This window comes from Camelus bactrianus, chromosome 1, assembly GCF_048773025.1.
Source record: "Camelus bactrianus isolate YW-2024 breed Bactrian camel chromosome 1, ASM4877302v1, whole genome shotgun sequence".
Classification (NCBI taxonomy): Eukaryota; Metazoa; Chordata; class Mammalia; order Artiodactyla; family Camelidae; genus Camelus; species Camelus bactrianus.
In genome coordinates, this window is record NC_133539.1 from 69,613,993 (window position 1) to 69,629,311 (window position 15,319).

General features: G+C 43.9%; 1 protein-coding gene across 8 annotated transcripts in view; it reads left to right on the forward strand.

Moving 5' to 3' along the window:
- Positions 1-15,319, forward strand: part of DGKG (diacylglycerol kinase gamma) — a 201,404-nt gene that overhangs the window by 32,024 nt on the left and 154,061 nt on the right. For all 8 annotated transcript variants that reach the window (XR_012507846.1, XR_012507847.1, XR_006726462.2 and 5 more), the window contains exon 2: positions 6,671-6,979. Coding sequence is in view for 5 of the 8 variants with exons in the window: in XM_045519746.2 (XP_045375702.2) it covers positions 6,913-6,979 (67 nt within the window). In the remaining 3 variants the exon portion in view is untranslated. The remainder of the gene's footprint in view (positions 1-6,670; positions 6,980-15,319) is intronic.

Sequence of the window (15,319 nt, forward strand, 5' to 3'; positions counted from 1 at the left end):
TGTTTCTACCCTGAAGGAGCTCAGAGTCTTGCAGGGAAAGAGTGGGCACGTACACTGCCATGGGGCCAGTGCCATAATGGAGAAAAGCCAAAGGAGATATCGTAGAGTAGAGAAGACATGTCCAGCCCAGTCCAGGCAATTAAAGGGAGCGTCTTAGAAGTAGGTGATATTTGAACTGAACTCCAAAGTCTGCATAGGAATTACAAAGTTGAAGAAGGCTCAACAGGAGCAAAAGCCTAGAGATGGGGCATTTATCAAGATTCGACTCGTCACAAGTCTGAGAAGAGAGAGGGGTTCTTATCTTTCTAGCTTTTAGTGAGTCTTCCCTTTAAGAAGTATACTCATTATGGGTTTGTTATAAATCATCAGATGCATATAAATACCCCCAATCTGATGCTATATTCATGAATTAATGTTTTTGTGAGAGAAAAGAGGAGATGAAGAGGTGTTTGTTCCTGGATAATTGGCTGTGGCTGATTCATTCGAATGAATAGAGAGACCTGGGGTGCAATTCAATACGCATTGAATTTGCCTTCTTCCTTCTGACTTGTGATTTCCATGCTGACATCTGTAGAGAACAAACAGAGTTGGATCCAGTATATGAAATTGCAGAGCTGGAAAATGTGTTAGGAGCCATTTTTCCCACCCCCTTGCTTTTAGACAAGGAAACCGAGGCCATGGGAGCTGAAGCCAGTGCTCACAGTGGCATAGCTGTAGGGACATGAAACACTCTTCTCCCACCCAAGCCTGACAATATCCAATCTGAGTGTTATTTAGAAGATCCTATTACATTTTTTTTTCCTGTCAGCAAAGATGTTCAGGGTGGTAATAAGAAAGACTGTTCACACTGTAAAGAGCTTCCAAGAGGGGCGTGATAGGGCAGGCTACTGAAAGAGAGATGCCAAGTGATGATGTCAGCTGGAGCAAGCCCTCTCTTGTGGTAGCTGTCATCTCTGTCAAAGGGCAGAAAACCAGAGGGGACCATCATGTGGGAGCATTAACTGAGTCCAAACTTATTCTCCTCGCCGCACGACAGGCAAGTAAATCAGGAGACGAGGTGTTGGGGCAAGGAATAACAACTTTATTCAGAAAGCCAGCAGACCAAGAAGTTAGGGGACTAACGTCCTAGAGAACCATCTTCCCCAAGTCAGAATTCAGGCTCCTTCTATACAAAAAAGAGGAGGGGGTGTGGTTGGTTGTTGCAAACTTCTTGGTGTAGAAATCCTTTGTTCTTGCAGCTGTCCATGTAGGTCAGGTCATAATGTTCCTGTAAACCTCCAGCAAGACAAATGTTACTCTCTATTCTGCAACTTTCTTCCACTATGAAGCCAAGCACTAAGCTACAATGGAACAACAGTGAATAATAGGAGTATTTGTTGAGTTATTGCAACATATACTTCTTTACTGTGTTGCTCCTTCTCATCTTCAGGAATCTTTTTCCACCCAGCCCATGCCTGCTACAGACACATTAGATGGTCCCATAGTTCCCTGTACATATCTGAACCACTGCTCTTACCAGCTTGTGTGTTAATTATTTGTTCGGATGTCTCTCTCCCACGTGGGACCATCAGTTCCTGCAATAGAGAAGTAGAGGATCTGTGTGTTCTATGGGAACACAGCTGGGAGAACAGCTTGGTTTGCTCAAAAAGTTCAAAAAAGCTATAGAGAAGGAGTAATCTTTGTATCTGGAGCCAGATGTAGAGTAGTGGTTTGTTATGGGAAGGAAGGGGTGAAGGGAATTCCAGGTAGATTAAAGTCATGTTGTCAGTCCATTAACTAATGTTTATGAGGTTTTGCCGTGTGCCAAGTACTTTGCTAGGTGCCAGGAGTAGACAGTAGGTTGATTTGGCTGGAAGGGGGAGCATGTGGGGCAGGAGGTCATTGGAGTAAGGATGGAGAGGAGAGCTGTACCACAGATCTTCTGGAACTGGCTAAAGAGCCTGCCTTTTAACCTGGAGGCCAAGGGAGGCCTCTGAACGGTTTTTAAGCAAGTAAATGCTGGAGCCAGGTTTGGTTCTAGATGAGGAAGATATCTACGCACAGATATGAACAGATTCATGGGATATACTGTTAAGTGAAAAAAAAAACCATGTATAAAAGACTATCTACAATGTGCTACCTTTTGTATGCTGAAGAAGAGGAAGTAAGAAAACATCCCTATATCTGCTCACTGGTGTGAAAATAAACAGGAAGGATAAACCAGAAACCATAAGCAGTAGATGGGAACAAGATGGAAAGGAGGGCGATGGGAACAGAGTTAAGGGAATGGGGGAAAGCAAGGCTTCCCTGAAGATACCTTTTTGTATGGTTCTGAATTTTGAAACCATAGTAATAAAGAATCAGTGGAAATGGAGGAAAAAAAAAACCCTACAGTGAAATACAAACAGGAATGAATGGGAGTAGGAAAGAACTAACCTAAGAAACTTTTTCAAAATAGTATTTTGAGTATATGCTGTTCGCTGAAGACAAAGGAACTATAAATAAATCTTGAACTCTGTTTTCCACAGAGATGTAGCTAGCACTTCTGAAACTACTTTCTGTATATTTTAGGATTGAGAAAATAAGTATATTGTAGATCATGGAAACAGAGCTTGCTGTAGAAGGGAGTTTAACAATATGGAATGAGAGTAGGCTACAATTGACACTGTAGTGTATGCATATGAACTTGGGGTTTTTAACGATGGATGGTGGGTGGACTGATGGATCAGTGGATGGATGGATAGAAAGATAGATAGCCAGAGATGACATGTGTGTGTGTGTGTGTGTGTGTATGCGTGCATATGCTTCCCAGCTCTGTCCCTGATAGGGCCTAGAAGCAGTGACACCCCAGTAGCAATGAGCATACCTAGTGCCCAAACCTTGGTTTCAAATACCATTCTCCACTAAAAGGAATTGGCTCTTTGGAGGAATGACTGACTTCAGGACTAGTACTGAGGAAGTGCAAGATGAGCCTGAATTATTTTGTAGTACCAGAAAATAAAGATGTGATCAAAGAATGATAGGAATATGTCTAAGAACAAGGAATCACCTTGAATGAGCTTGCACCAACCAAATCTGGGACAATTTGAGAATCAAAAAGGATAATGATGATAATGGATTATAACCCATTGAATAAAGTAGGAATCCATGAATATAAGTAAATATATTATATGTAAAAGTAATATACTTATATAGTATGTATATTTATATAAACACTTTCTATATTTATAGTATATGTAGTATTTATAGTATAAAGAAAGTATAGTATAGTATAGTATAGTATAGTATAAAGAAATAAAGAAGCTCTTTCTCACAGTAGAATTCCAACTAGTAAGTATAGAATGGAGGATGGAATTACAAAGTTACTATTATAGTAGTAATTAATCCAGGCGAGAATCATCAGTGGGTGCTAAAACTAGTGGAGAAAAAGTTTGATGAGGAATTACAAAATTACAACCACCTGCAGCAGGATAAGCTCAAGTTCAGCTTTCTACAGCACAACACAAAGACTTTGCAGCCAACTGCTCTCAACTGATTAAGCTATATTGCTAAGTGCTGTATTTGCAATAGGATGATAACAGTAACTATTTATTGAGTGCCCACTGTGTGATAGGCATTATGCTAGGTAGGGTTTGGGGTTGGGGGTTATTTTTTTGCATATATTAACTCACTTGATCCTAACACTAACTCAGTGAGATTTTTTATTAGTCATTCCCATTTTTAAGGTGAGGAAACCAAGGTTCAAGAAATGAAAAATTTATCTAAAGTCAAATAGCTAGTAAGAGGCAGAGCCAGGATGCACATCCCCTGCCTTCTGATTTCAGGTTCTGTGCTGTTCTATCATGTAGTGTGTCTCTGGGTCCTCTTAGAGTTCTGAGCTTCTGAAAGTGTGCAGAATGATAAGATCAGAGAGGCATTCTTAAACAAAAGCATTGGGTGGTGCCTTCTTTCTCCTCATCATATTTACTAAACAGCTTGCCTCATTTTCCTTGTCTAAAAATAGGGAAGGCAGTGCTTAATTTACATGGTTGTTATGAGGACTAAATTAGATAATATATGTAAAGCATATAGCACAGTGTAAAATAAGTGTCCAGCAGCAGTGTTAATACCAGTGCAGTGCTGAATTCCCTTGTATGATGGAAAATGTTTCCAAAGGTCTTGCTTTTGGACTGAATTAATAATCAAAGGCCAGAGCATAAAAAGCTTTTGTGTATCATGAAAAGAAGATTACATTTTATTCTATAGACAGTAGAAGCCAGTGAAGAATTTTATTACCAGGGAAGATGTGATTTGGTTGGCAATTTAGAGTGGACCAAGGGGAAGAAAGCAAAACCCAAGGCAGGGAGACCAGCAGGAGGCTGTTGTCAGAGACAAGGCAAGAGGAGATGAGGGTCTGAGTTAACAAAGCGACTGGCATGATAGAGCGGAGGGAACACACAATGGACAGTCATACTCCCAGGCTGGTGCCTGGGTTTGGCAGGAGAGAGTGAGGAGCTTAGACTCAGCCTCAGACCTCTGGCCTGAGTATTGACTCTTCTTGGGCATGACCAGAATACAGAAGAGGGGCAGGTTGGGTGGCAAGGTGCAGCTCAGGGTTGTTTGGGACATACATCTCCTGGGAGTCCCAGGAGACAGTTGGGTCTGCAGATCTGGACTGAGGAGAGAGTGCAGGGCTGGAGCAGCGTGCTTGGGGGTCATTGAAGCTGTGGAGGCAGATGAGGTCCCTCAGGGAAGGGATGTATTGTGAGGAGAGGGCTGAGGATAGGATTTTGAAAACACCCAGTTTTTAACAATGGCAAAAGAAGAAATGGGGGGAGACTGAGGAGGAACACTTAGAAAGAGAGGTTCCAGGGGGTTGTTTTCTGACAAGTCCAAGGCTGCAGAGAGAGCACTGGGTCACTGGTTTTGACCTTAGAAATAAAACGGCCAGTTATTTTACAGAAAGAAAAAAAAAAAGGGTTTACTTGGGAATAGTGGAGGAATTGCAATTCGGGACAAACAGCTATAGTTTATTATAGGCAAGTCCAGCATACAAAGGAGAAGAATGTTATTTTATGTAGAAAAAGGAAGAAGCTGGGAGGGGATGTTTTAAACAGAAGTCTGTTGGAGAAAAGTGAGAGTTTGGGATGATGACGGTTACTCATTGGTTGTGTTGCTGGGGTAGTCAGTTTCTTGTAGGAAGTGCAATGTACATCATCTCCTGGGGGGCCTGTAATTGATGACTCTTTCCTGTTGATTCTTCTGTTGGGGGCTTTAATTCCTCCTGAAATTGTGGTACTGCATGAGAGCTCCCCCTTCTGGTTTCCCAACTCCATTTCAGTGAGGTTTCCCTTTACTAATACACTGGAAACCATGGCAAGAGCCAGTGCCAAAGAGCAGAATCCAGTTGGCCAGCAGATTAAGAAAACAATTAGTTTTTTTTCAGGAGAGAAGCTAGAACTTGAATGCTCCCAGAGATACAGGCATCTCGTTCCCTTGCCATGCATTGCCTCCTGCTGTTGGAGATCTGACTGATGGAAGGTCTTCCTTACAGAGGATCTCCTTACAGGAGGTCTCCCGCCAGCATTTTCTCTCAGCTCTAGTTCAGCCCTCCAGGTCCACACCAACCAAGTCTATCTGCTACTCCAGAGGACTGTCCAAGTCCTCACCGGGTCATCTCACCCAGCCCCTCCACCATTCCTCATATACTCCAGGCTCCCCAGACTTGCCTTAAAGCCTGACTGTCTATGATGGATCCTCTCTTATCAACACTGGGCTTGTTCTTTGGTAGCATTGGTCTTTATTTCCCATCCTGTTAAGTTTGTGGCTTTCCAACGTCTTTTTAACCTCAACTCGGAATAAGAAATACATTTTACATTATGATAGGTGTACACATACATGTCTAACTGGAAGGAGATGCCCTCTTGTTTTCAACTCCATTTCATTCCATTCTGTGCTGTTCTATTTCATGTTTTTAAATGCTGGTCTTGGCCCAACATGTTAACTTTACAACCCTCTAAACTGATTTAATGACTGATGGTGGGACTGATGGAGTCACCATACCAGGAGGGGCTCAAAGGAAACGACGTTAAATGTTAGTCTGAATCCATCCCTCTTCACTCCCTCAGGCTCCTCCACACTGGGGCCAGCAGGCTTTCCCTCTAATTGTTTCTGTCCTTCTGAGAGGAGAAAAACCTGCTTCAGTCACTAGGATGTTAGCCAGCTTTGAGGAGGGGTGGGTATTTGAATTTCCAGAGTGACTCAGTGACTCATCAGAGGAAAGTAAGCCCAGCTCTAATGGTGAAATTTAGAAGTCAGCGGAGGAGAGACTGGCTTACCTTTCAAATCACGCCACATGGGCTACTGTCCCTGTACTCACTCATGAGATGTCTGATAGCCTGAGCCATTTTCATACCTAGAGGATGCCCTTAGGTGGCCCTACTACTGCCTCTCACGTGAGACATTTTAAATTTCCCAGAGTTTAGGAGTATGGCTACCTCTTCATACTGGCCACCCAACCCCCACCCCAGCCAGACTGGTCTGTATGTCTGTCCTCTTCTGACTTCCCTGAAAGGGTATCCCCCATCTATTGAGAACAAATGCCTTCTATAGAGCTTTCTCAAAGATCACTTGGGGATTTTTTTTTTAACAAGAAAAATGACTTATGCATTCTCACATTCTCATTCACAATGTCTTTTCTACTTCCGCCCAGGAGGAGCAAAGACTTCTGAATTTACCTTGTCTACAAACTGAAGGATGTTTCCTGAGAAATATCAGAGGTCTTCACCTGCTGAAAGGTGCCCGCAGCTGCCGTAGACACTTGGGTCCTTGAGAAATCTCCTGAAGGGCTTGTCCATTGTGTACCTGCAATGAACCAAGCCCCAGGCTGGGCCTCGGCTTTAGCCTGGTGAACAAAACTCTGTCCCTAAGCTCACGTGCTCACATCCAGCAAAGATGAGTGAAGAACGGTGGGTCTCCCTCACTCCAGAAGAATTTGGCCAACTCCAGAAATACACAGAATGTGAGTAAATGGATTGACCCACCTGGGGTGGGATTTCCTCTTGGTCGGGGAGAGCTTTTCTGGACAGCAGAGTAATATAATCATTGCAGAGCACCGAGAATGAGATCAGGCCTGACAGCTTATGTTTCTTTATAAACACAGAATTTGTGTCTTTAAACATAAGAACACAATTATCTTTATGCTGTATAAATGATACATGCTCTATAAATGATACATGATAATTTAGAATATACAGGGGAGAAAAATAAAGATAGGTTAAAAATCACGGGTAAACTCTCTGCACATTTTGGAACATTCTCATCCTGTGCATATTGCGTGACTTGGTTGAGTTCCTGAACATACCCTTTTTCTTCCAGTCTGTATTTTTCACATCATATAATACTGTAAGGATTTTCTCAGGTCATCAAAACCTCTTTATAGCATAATTTTTGAAGGACTGCAGACTGCTTGGTTACAATATTAGTCATTTTCTTTAATATACTCTTGAGCTTGGATCCAATGCCTTCTTTCTGTAAGATGCAGAATTCTGATGCGTGTCTCCTTCTTGACTTTGTTCTGGAGCAGCCTGGGCTTTCACGTGGGGCTCTTGGGTTTGCCAGTTGTACCTAGGAGTAGTTTCAGTGCATCAAGACACAGTGGTGATGAGGCCCATGTCCACATGCTGGTGCACTGCTGTGTGCCCTGCCTCCATGGGCCACTCCTAATCCTGACTGGTGACAGGAGTCTGTCCAGGCTGACCGCTGCACTCTGCACACACCTAGTGTGCATCATGATTATGCAACGGCACTGATTTTTATGAGCCTTCCATCTTGTGGAGCCCTCCACTGCGCTGCTGACTGTACCCCATTGTCCTAACCCCTCTCCCCTCATTAACTGTGCTGGCGCTTTGTAAGTCACTGGGCTGTAGCATAGTGACCTGCCATACTGAGCTTGCTCAGGTCATCCTCTGATGCCCTTTAGGCAGTCTGCCCCCCACCCCACAGGGCAGGCAGCCTTTCCACAGTACTGGACTGAGAATTAGGGGATCGGGCTCAGTGCCAGCTCCAGCTCTCGCTCTGTGATGTAACAGACCTTAACCCATCCCACCCTTCACGTCACCTGACCCCCATGCCCCTAACCTCAGTGTCCTCTTATGCAGAATGAGAGGGCTGGCCCAGATGCTATCCCCCTTTGGTCACTCTGGGCGTGACACCCCGTGACCCCCATGTGCCCCCCTATAGAGCTACTGGACGGTCTTTCCCTGGTACCCTGGAGCCTGTGGCCTCTTGTCTGACTGCACTAGGTTTAAAGAAACTCTGCAATGTATTGACGAGGAGCAAGGAATCACCCTCCAGAGTAAACTCCATCTAATTCAGCCTACTCCATGGGTCAGCAAACTACCAGGCTCTGTCAGGGATGAAAAAGAAGTGCAGAGAAAAGGCTTGTCCCTGAGGAATTGGAATCTTGTTAGGGAGTCAGAAACGTGCTTGTGACACAAGCAGAGAACAGGTTTAAGGCAGCAGGGAGACACCTCTGGCAGAGATGGCGAAACTGAGTGCACAAACGAGCAGAGAATTTAGAGCTGGGGGAAGTTGATATGAGTGGCTTAGAACAGCAGAAAGGCTCTCACAGTTCTGGAGCCTAGGAGTCCAAAATCAGGTTGTTGGCTGGGTGGGTTCCTTCTGAGCGCTGGGGGAGAAGGACCTGCTCCCAGCCTGTCCTTTGGGCTGTCTTTTGTGTTTCTTCACACGGCGGTCCCCTGTGTGTGTGTGTGTGTGTGTGTCCCGTTTCCCTCTGTATACGGACACAGTCGTATTGGACTGGGCCCACCCTGTTCCAGTATGGCCTCATCTGAGCTAATTACATCTGCAGTGACCCTGTTTCCGATAGAGTCACACTCTGAGGTACCGCGGGATTAGGACTTCAACATACAAATTTGCAGGGGCTACAATTTAACGCACAACAGAGGTGTTAGCTGGGCAACTCTACAGAGGAAAGAAGTTTAAAATGTGAGTAGTAGATGGTGGCAGTGGGTAGAAACAGTGGAAGCACAGGTGGAGGGGTCCAGAGGGAGAGGGTGTCTGAGGGGCAGTAAGGAGGACTTCTGGGCCAGATGGAGAGAAGGAGCAGGTGGGTGGGGAGGGGGCATGGGAGGGACGGGGACAGCAGAAGGGCCCTGCATATCAAGGCATGGCCTTTGGACCGAGGTGGCAAAATGTAGAGCCATGCATCTGGTGGCTGTGTGCAAGGTGGCCTGGAGGAGGGAGCTGCCAGGTCAGGGAGGTCCAAAGTCCTTGGGATGAATCTAGCGTGAGCGCAGGCACAGAGCTAAGATGGGGACTGTGGCAATGAACGAATGCCAATTTGTGGGAGATTGCTGTGGAAGTATCACCAAAACTTACGGAGCAAAGTGAAGCCAGCAAAGATACCTCAAGGCCTGGGACTCTGTGGAAGGTAACGGACAGAGGGGCCCAAATGTGGCAAAGCCGTTGAGGTGGCAGGGGTGAAAAGAACCAGAGTATTAGATAGGAAATGGCTCCTTTGTGGTTTTTTTTCAACCATCAGCCTTGTCCTCTGACCCATCCTCATATTGTCCATGTCCCAGAACTGGGTGAGGGGCTTGGACACCAGTGTTCTAACAAGAGAGGGAAAAAAAGGTACAATTCTTGGAAAATGATTAATCCTCAGAGGAAACCCAGAAAAAGGCACCTCTACCAATTTTAGACACATTCTGGCATTCAGTCAGATTGCATTGCCATAGCAACTGCTCTTCCCTCACCACGAAAACAGGAGCTTGACAATAGCCGAATAACTGAAGTGCATAGCCTGAGAGCTGGGAACTTTCTCCAGTGGGTTCCAGGTCAGAGAAGCCAAGAGTGTCAAGACGAGAGGCTTTTGGCATGTTCTGTTTAAATAACACAAACCCTACACCTTCTCTGGTGACCTTCTCTCAGGGGAGAAGCCATGTTAAGTTCCCCTTGGGGATATTATATACACAATGGAGCTGACAGTAAGCTTAATGTGAACTGAGTGTGAAGTGCTTGTTAAAAAGGACAGCATGATATTAAGAATTTTTTGTTACAAAATAAAAGCAGGTGTAAACATTTCAGAAAACAGAAAGATGAAATTTCAAGCTGCTCACGGTCCTCTCTCCCAGCAATAACCACGACGAGTGTGTTTGTGTATAAATATAAATATTAAAATACACATATCCCTACACATATATACATATGTGTATTTTAAGAACAAACATGCTAGGCTATTTGGTGTGCTGTTTCTTCACCCTAACAATATGTCTCTGTTATCTGTTGCTGCATCAAAACAACTTCAAAACTTGATGAGTTATGACAACCAACCACTTGGGGTTTTTCCTGTGGTTCTGTGGCTGGGGCATCTGGACGGGCCACAGAAGGATGACAAGTTCCTGTTGCACAGTGTTTAGAGCTGCAGCCAGGATGCCTCACGTGACCCAGCGTGGCGGGTTCACTCACGGCTGGTACCTCGTGCTCCTACGGGGGCCTGTCCCTCCAAGTGCTTGCTCATCTCCCAGGGCCTCTCCCTGTGGCCTGTCTTGCCAGCAGTGTAGCCTGGACTTTGTACATGTGGCTCAGGGCTCCAGGAGCACACAAGGGGCAGCAGGCCTTTTTAACACCTGGGCTCAGAGGTCCTAGAACGTAACTCTCTCCACATTCCATTGGCCAAAGCAGTCACAGGTATGGCCCAGATTCGGTGAGTGGAGGAATGGACGCCACATCTCATGGGACAGTGGCTCACACAGGAAGGAGGAAAACTGACTCCAGCCATCTCCGGAGACTACCTCGTACACAGTATGTCCTGAGGTGTTCTGTATCATCCAGTAGTTTTCAGAAGCATGGCTTTAATGGATGCAGAGATTTCTTTTGAGTACATACACATTATTTTATTTAATCAAGTCACTGATTGTGACCTTAGGATGTATTATTAGACTCATAGCGTCTAGTAAGACTACTGATATCCGCATTCTACCCCACCCTGATCAGACCTCTCTAGAAAACTGAATTTATTTCTGGGCACCACCATTTCCAATGGATGTGGACAAACTGGGGCTTGTTTGAGAAGTGCCACCAGCATGGTGAGGGGCCTCACAGCCTGGTTATGAAGCAAGGGGTGAAAATACTAGACATATTTGCTAGAAAAGGGAAAATTCAGGGAAGGGTGAGGGAAAGCTAGTTGTATTAAAATAGCTACAGTGCTCTGTGGGAGGAGGTGTAAAGTTAATTTTGAACAGCTTCAAGAAGTAGCCCTAGGACTAATGGGAGAAAAATCATTGGAAGAAATACTAGTTTAAAGTAAGGAATACAATGATTCCTAATGGTCAAACCTGCCCAGTATGGAATAGAATTGACCCAAAGCGACTGAGTTTCCTTTCCCCAGAACTGCCTGGCAGACACAATAGGGGAGGTTAGAGCATCAGATGTCCGGTTGATTAAATGACCTTCATTAACTCTACCACTACTTAGTTTCTATATTTAAATAGATTTCTTTTCAACCTCAGAGGGCATGAGAATGTGAGGATAACCGCTACTTACCCTCCCCTAACAGCTTCAGAGATATAATTGGCTTATTGTTCTAATCCTGATATTTGGGGTGTGTGTGGCAGTGGTGTAATTTTTCCTGTAATTTATCAAGGACAGAAACTATCAGTTTATTCATAAAGGGGAAAAAGAAAAAAACTGATAAAACATCCATTTTTACTGGTAATTCTCTAAGAAATTAAACCAAGTATTTCCTACATCAGCTAGTGGTTGCTTGATTTTGTAGCCTTTTTAAAGCTAGGAGAGATCTTAGCCATGGTCAAGTCCAACTACTACCCATTTTACAAATAAGAACACTGAAGCCGGAAGAGCTCCGTGACTTGCCCAAAGTCGCCCAGAAAGTCAGTGGCAGAATAAGAATCAGAACCAAAATTTTCAAATTCCGGGTCAAATTCAGTTTGCTTCAATTTAGTTCCAGCAAATTAATTCGAAAGTACTCATTGGAGCTCAACCTCCAACCATGCATTTTAAAGAAAAAAACCCATTTATATATGTTAATTAAATTACAATAGAACAAAATTTAAAAGACATTTTAAAAAGAATGAATCAGTAAAGTGTGCTGTCCAGAAACATATTTCATTAGAATGAGATCAAGGCACGGTTTCTGACTTTAAGATGTAGGTAATTTATAGCTCAGAATTCAAACCTGTCAGTGTTAGTATAGGAGTCAGAGAAAATGTTTAGGATTGATTTGTAGAACAAAGTTAGGCTGTAAGTAAGCACCATTGAAACTTTGCTGTTTATATTGGTCAGTATAATGAGATTTAATCAATGTTCATGGAATCCTGGGCCCATGAAGGGTCATGTCTAGTTGCTTCCATCTTGGAAAGGGTCATTACAGCTATTTCTCACCCACATCTCTTTCTGTACAATTGGCCTTTTCATTAGTGATGACTGGAACTCTGCCCACAAGTGGTTACAGAATCTATGGATTGGGAGAGACTGCTATAGAAGAATGGCTTTCCAAGTTGAATGTGCACAGAATCTCCTGGATTCTGTTAAAATGCAGATTCTGAATCAGGAGATCTGGGGTAGTTCTGAGATTCTGCATTTCTATCAAGCTCCCAGGCTATGCTGTTACATCTTGTCCAGGGACTGCAATTTTAGTTGCAAGAAGGTACAGACTAATACATTCCTCTACCTATGGCTGATGAGGCCAAGTTATTTGGAGGAAAAGTGGGAAATCTTGCTAGCAATGCAAATTTTACTTATACAAATAAGCCTTACCAGTCATTCAGATCATTTATGGTAAATTGAAAATCTTAGTATCCTAGAGGCTTTTCCTTATCAGCCAAATGTCCCTCTACTTCAACGTAAAGTGTTTTTTTCCTTGTTCTGTATGTAACACTGTTGCAAGGCCGTCACTTCCACAGTTCCCCCCAGTAGTTAGCTTGGTCCTCAGTCTTGACTCCGTGTTGGAAATACCGGAGAGGCTTTGAACACTTCTGGTGTCCTGCCCACACTCCCTCCCGTCACCCCTGAACCATTTAATCATAATCTGTAGGTGTGGGACCCAGACATCAGTAGTGTTTGAAGCTCCCCAGGTGATTCCAACATGCAGCCACGATTGAGAACCGCTGGCCTACCTTTTCTCCCTATGCCCCTGGGAATTATAGGACCTATGGAACAAACGTGGCAGCCCAATTTCCTTTCTAGCCCTCATTTATCCAAAAATGTTTATTGAACATCTATTTTATACCAGGCAATGGACTACATGCTGAGGATAAGCAGTGAACAGGAGAAGACGTGTAACTGGGGGAATGTGTCAGTGCTTATGAGGCTGGACTTCTTAGACATACTTCCCACATTCCACTCTGGGGCCTGACTCCTGCTGGCTGCAAAGGTGGGCCTTTCGAAGCAGTGCTGCTAGCCTGGCATCTCTGTTCTGACATCATCATTTTCAGGACCCTTGGAGAACCCCATTCTTGTTTTTGTGTATCTCACTGTGTTCTTGACTCTTTGGAGCACTTAGAATACTTACTCATACATCCCAGCCTTCACTGGAAGAAGGAAACTCTGGATGTTTTTTCCCCTCATGTGCCAACTTTCCCTTTTCCCTTTCTCTGTGTCTTTCCCTCCCTGGGTGGAGAGTCATTCATGATCTTCCCAATCTGTGGAATATGTTCCTTTAGGCTCAGCAGCATGTTTTTTCCTGTGTTATGACAGGCAAGCCACAGAGATACAGGAATGTTGCTTCAGGTCTGCTCATGAAAAGTGAGGTCCATGGACCAGCATAATTGGTGTCACCTAAGATCTCACTTGAAATGCAGAATCTCAGGCCCTGATCCAGACCTACTGAATCAGAATCTGCATTTAAACCTCATCCCCATGCATGTTACAGTTGGAGATGATCTTAGGGAGCTTTGAGAAATGGAGAGTTAATCCTGTACCTTAGAATTTCACTCTCATCTACGGGTTTTCAGACTCACTTTTTAAAGTGTTGATTTATAGTTATTTCAAAGTTTAATGGTCTGGCTAGTGCTCAGATACTCGGTGCTCCTAACTAGAAGACGGTCCATAAACTTTGGGTCCTGGTTCAGGCAGCACAGCTGACATGCTGCTCTAAACACTGAAGCTCCTGATTTGTCGCTTGTTCAGATAGAGAACATCCCTGTCCCACACAAACATAGCAGCAAAGATGTCTGTGAGTAGCGCCAAATTTTCTCCTTAAAAAGGCTTTGAATTCGCTCAAACACTAGGAACAAGTGCTTGGTTAAGGTCCCGGAATTCTTGGCATCAAGAAACAATTTCAGACTGAAGCTTCTTAGGGCAGTTGTTACCGCCGGCAACCTTGAGCAGAGACGAGCCTTCTAAATCTCTGATTTGGGATAAAACTGCATGCTGATGGTCCCGCCAGGGTGAGTTAGTGCAAAATGTGTCCTTACTTTGCCAAGCAGCTGAATAAGGTGACCTGCTGGGTGGAGTTCTTTAGTGCTGTCCACTTAAAAGATGGGGAACATTGACCAAGCACAACGATTTTAGATTTAGCAGAATTACAATCTTTATTTTTTTTCTTTTGCAGTGATTATCCAACAAGTTCAGCAGCTTCCTAAGACAGTCTTCATGTCTAACAATAAAACCACATTATAGAACTGTAGTTCTCAACCTTGACTATATATCTGAACCCCCAGAAGCTTTTAAAATATACTGATTCCTAGATCCCCCAAGAAATGCTGACTTAATTAGTCTAGGATGAGGCCTGGGTTTCAATGCATATAGGGATCCTCAGGTGATTTTAACACACAGCCAGATTAGAGAGCCACTCTAACAGAGGCAGGACCTTATCTTCTGATTTACCAGTATTTGTGTTTCCAAGGAATCTAATGACTGTGTCACACTATTGTATATATTTAAAAATAAGAGTGACTCATTCACTCACTAGCTCTGTGCTCTTGAAAGAATCATTTAATTTCCTTAAACTTCAGTTTCCCCTTCTCTAAAATAGGGCTAACTCTTATATTAGGGGGTAGTTTTGGGGCTTTAAATAAAATGCAGGAAGTGACTAGGACAGTGCTTGGCACATAGCAAGTACTCAACAAAATAGGAGATGCTGCCAAGAACTGTGGACATGACCCTACCTTGCACACTTAGAAATGGAACTTTATCTCCTGTGGGTCTGGTGGTAGTGTTACAACACAGGCTTGGACAGGGCAGCCTCTACTGAGGTTGTGCCCTTTGGCCCACAGATGACACCTGAAGTAAGACTAGGGAGTTCTCTAAAGAAGCCCATCTTTATTTTTAACTATCTTCAGACAAATGGTGTGGAGCAGTGTCCACTTACTCCTCA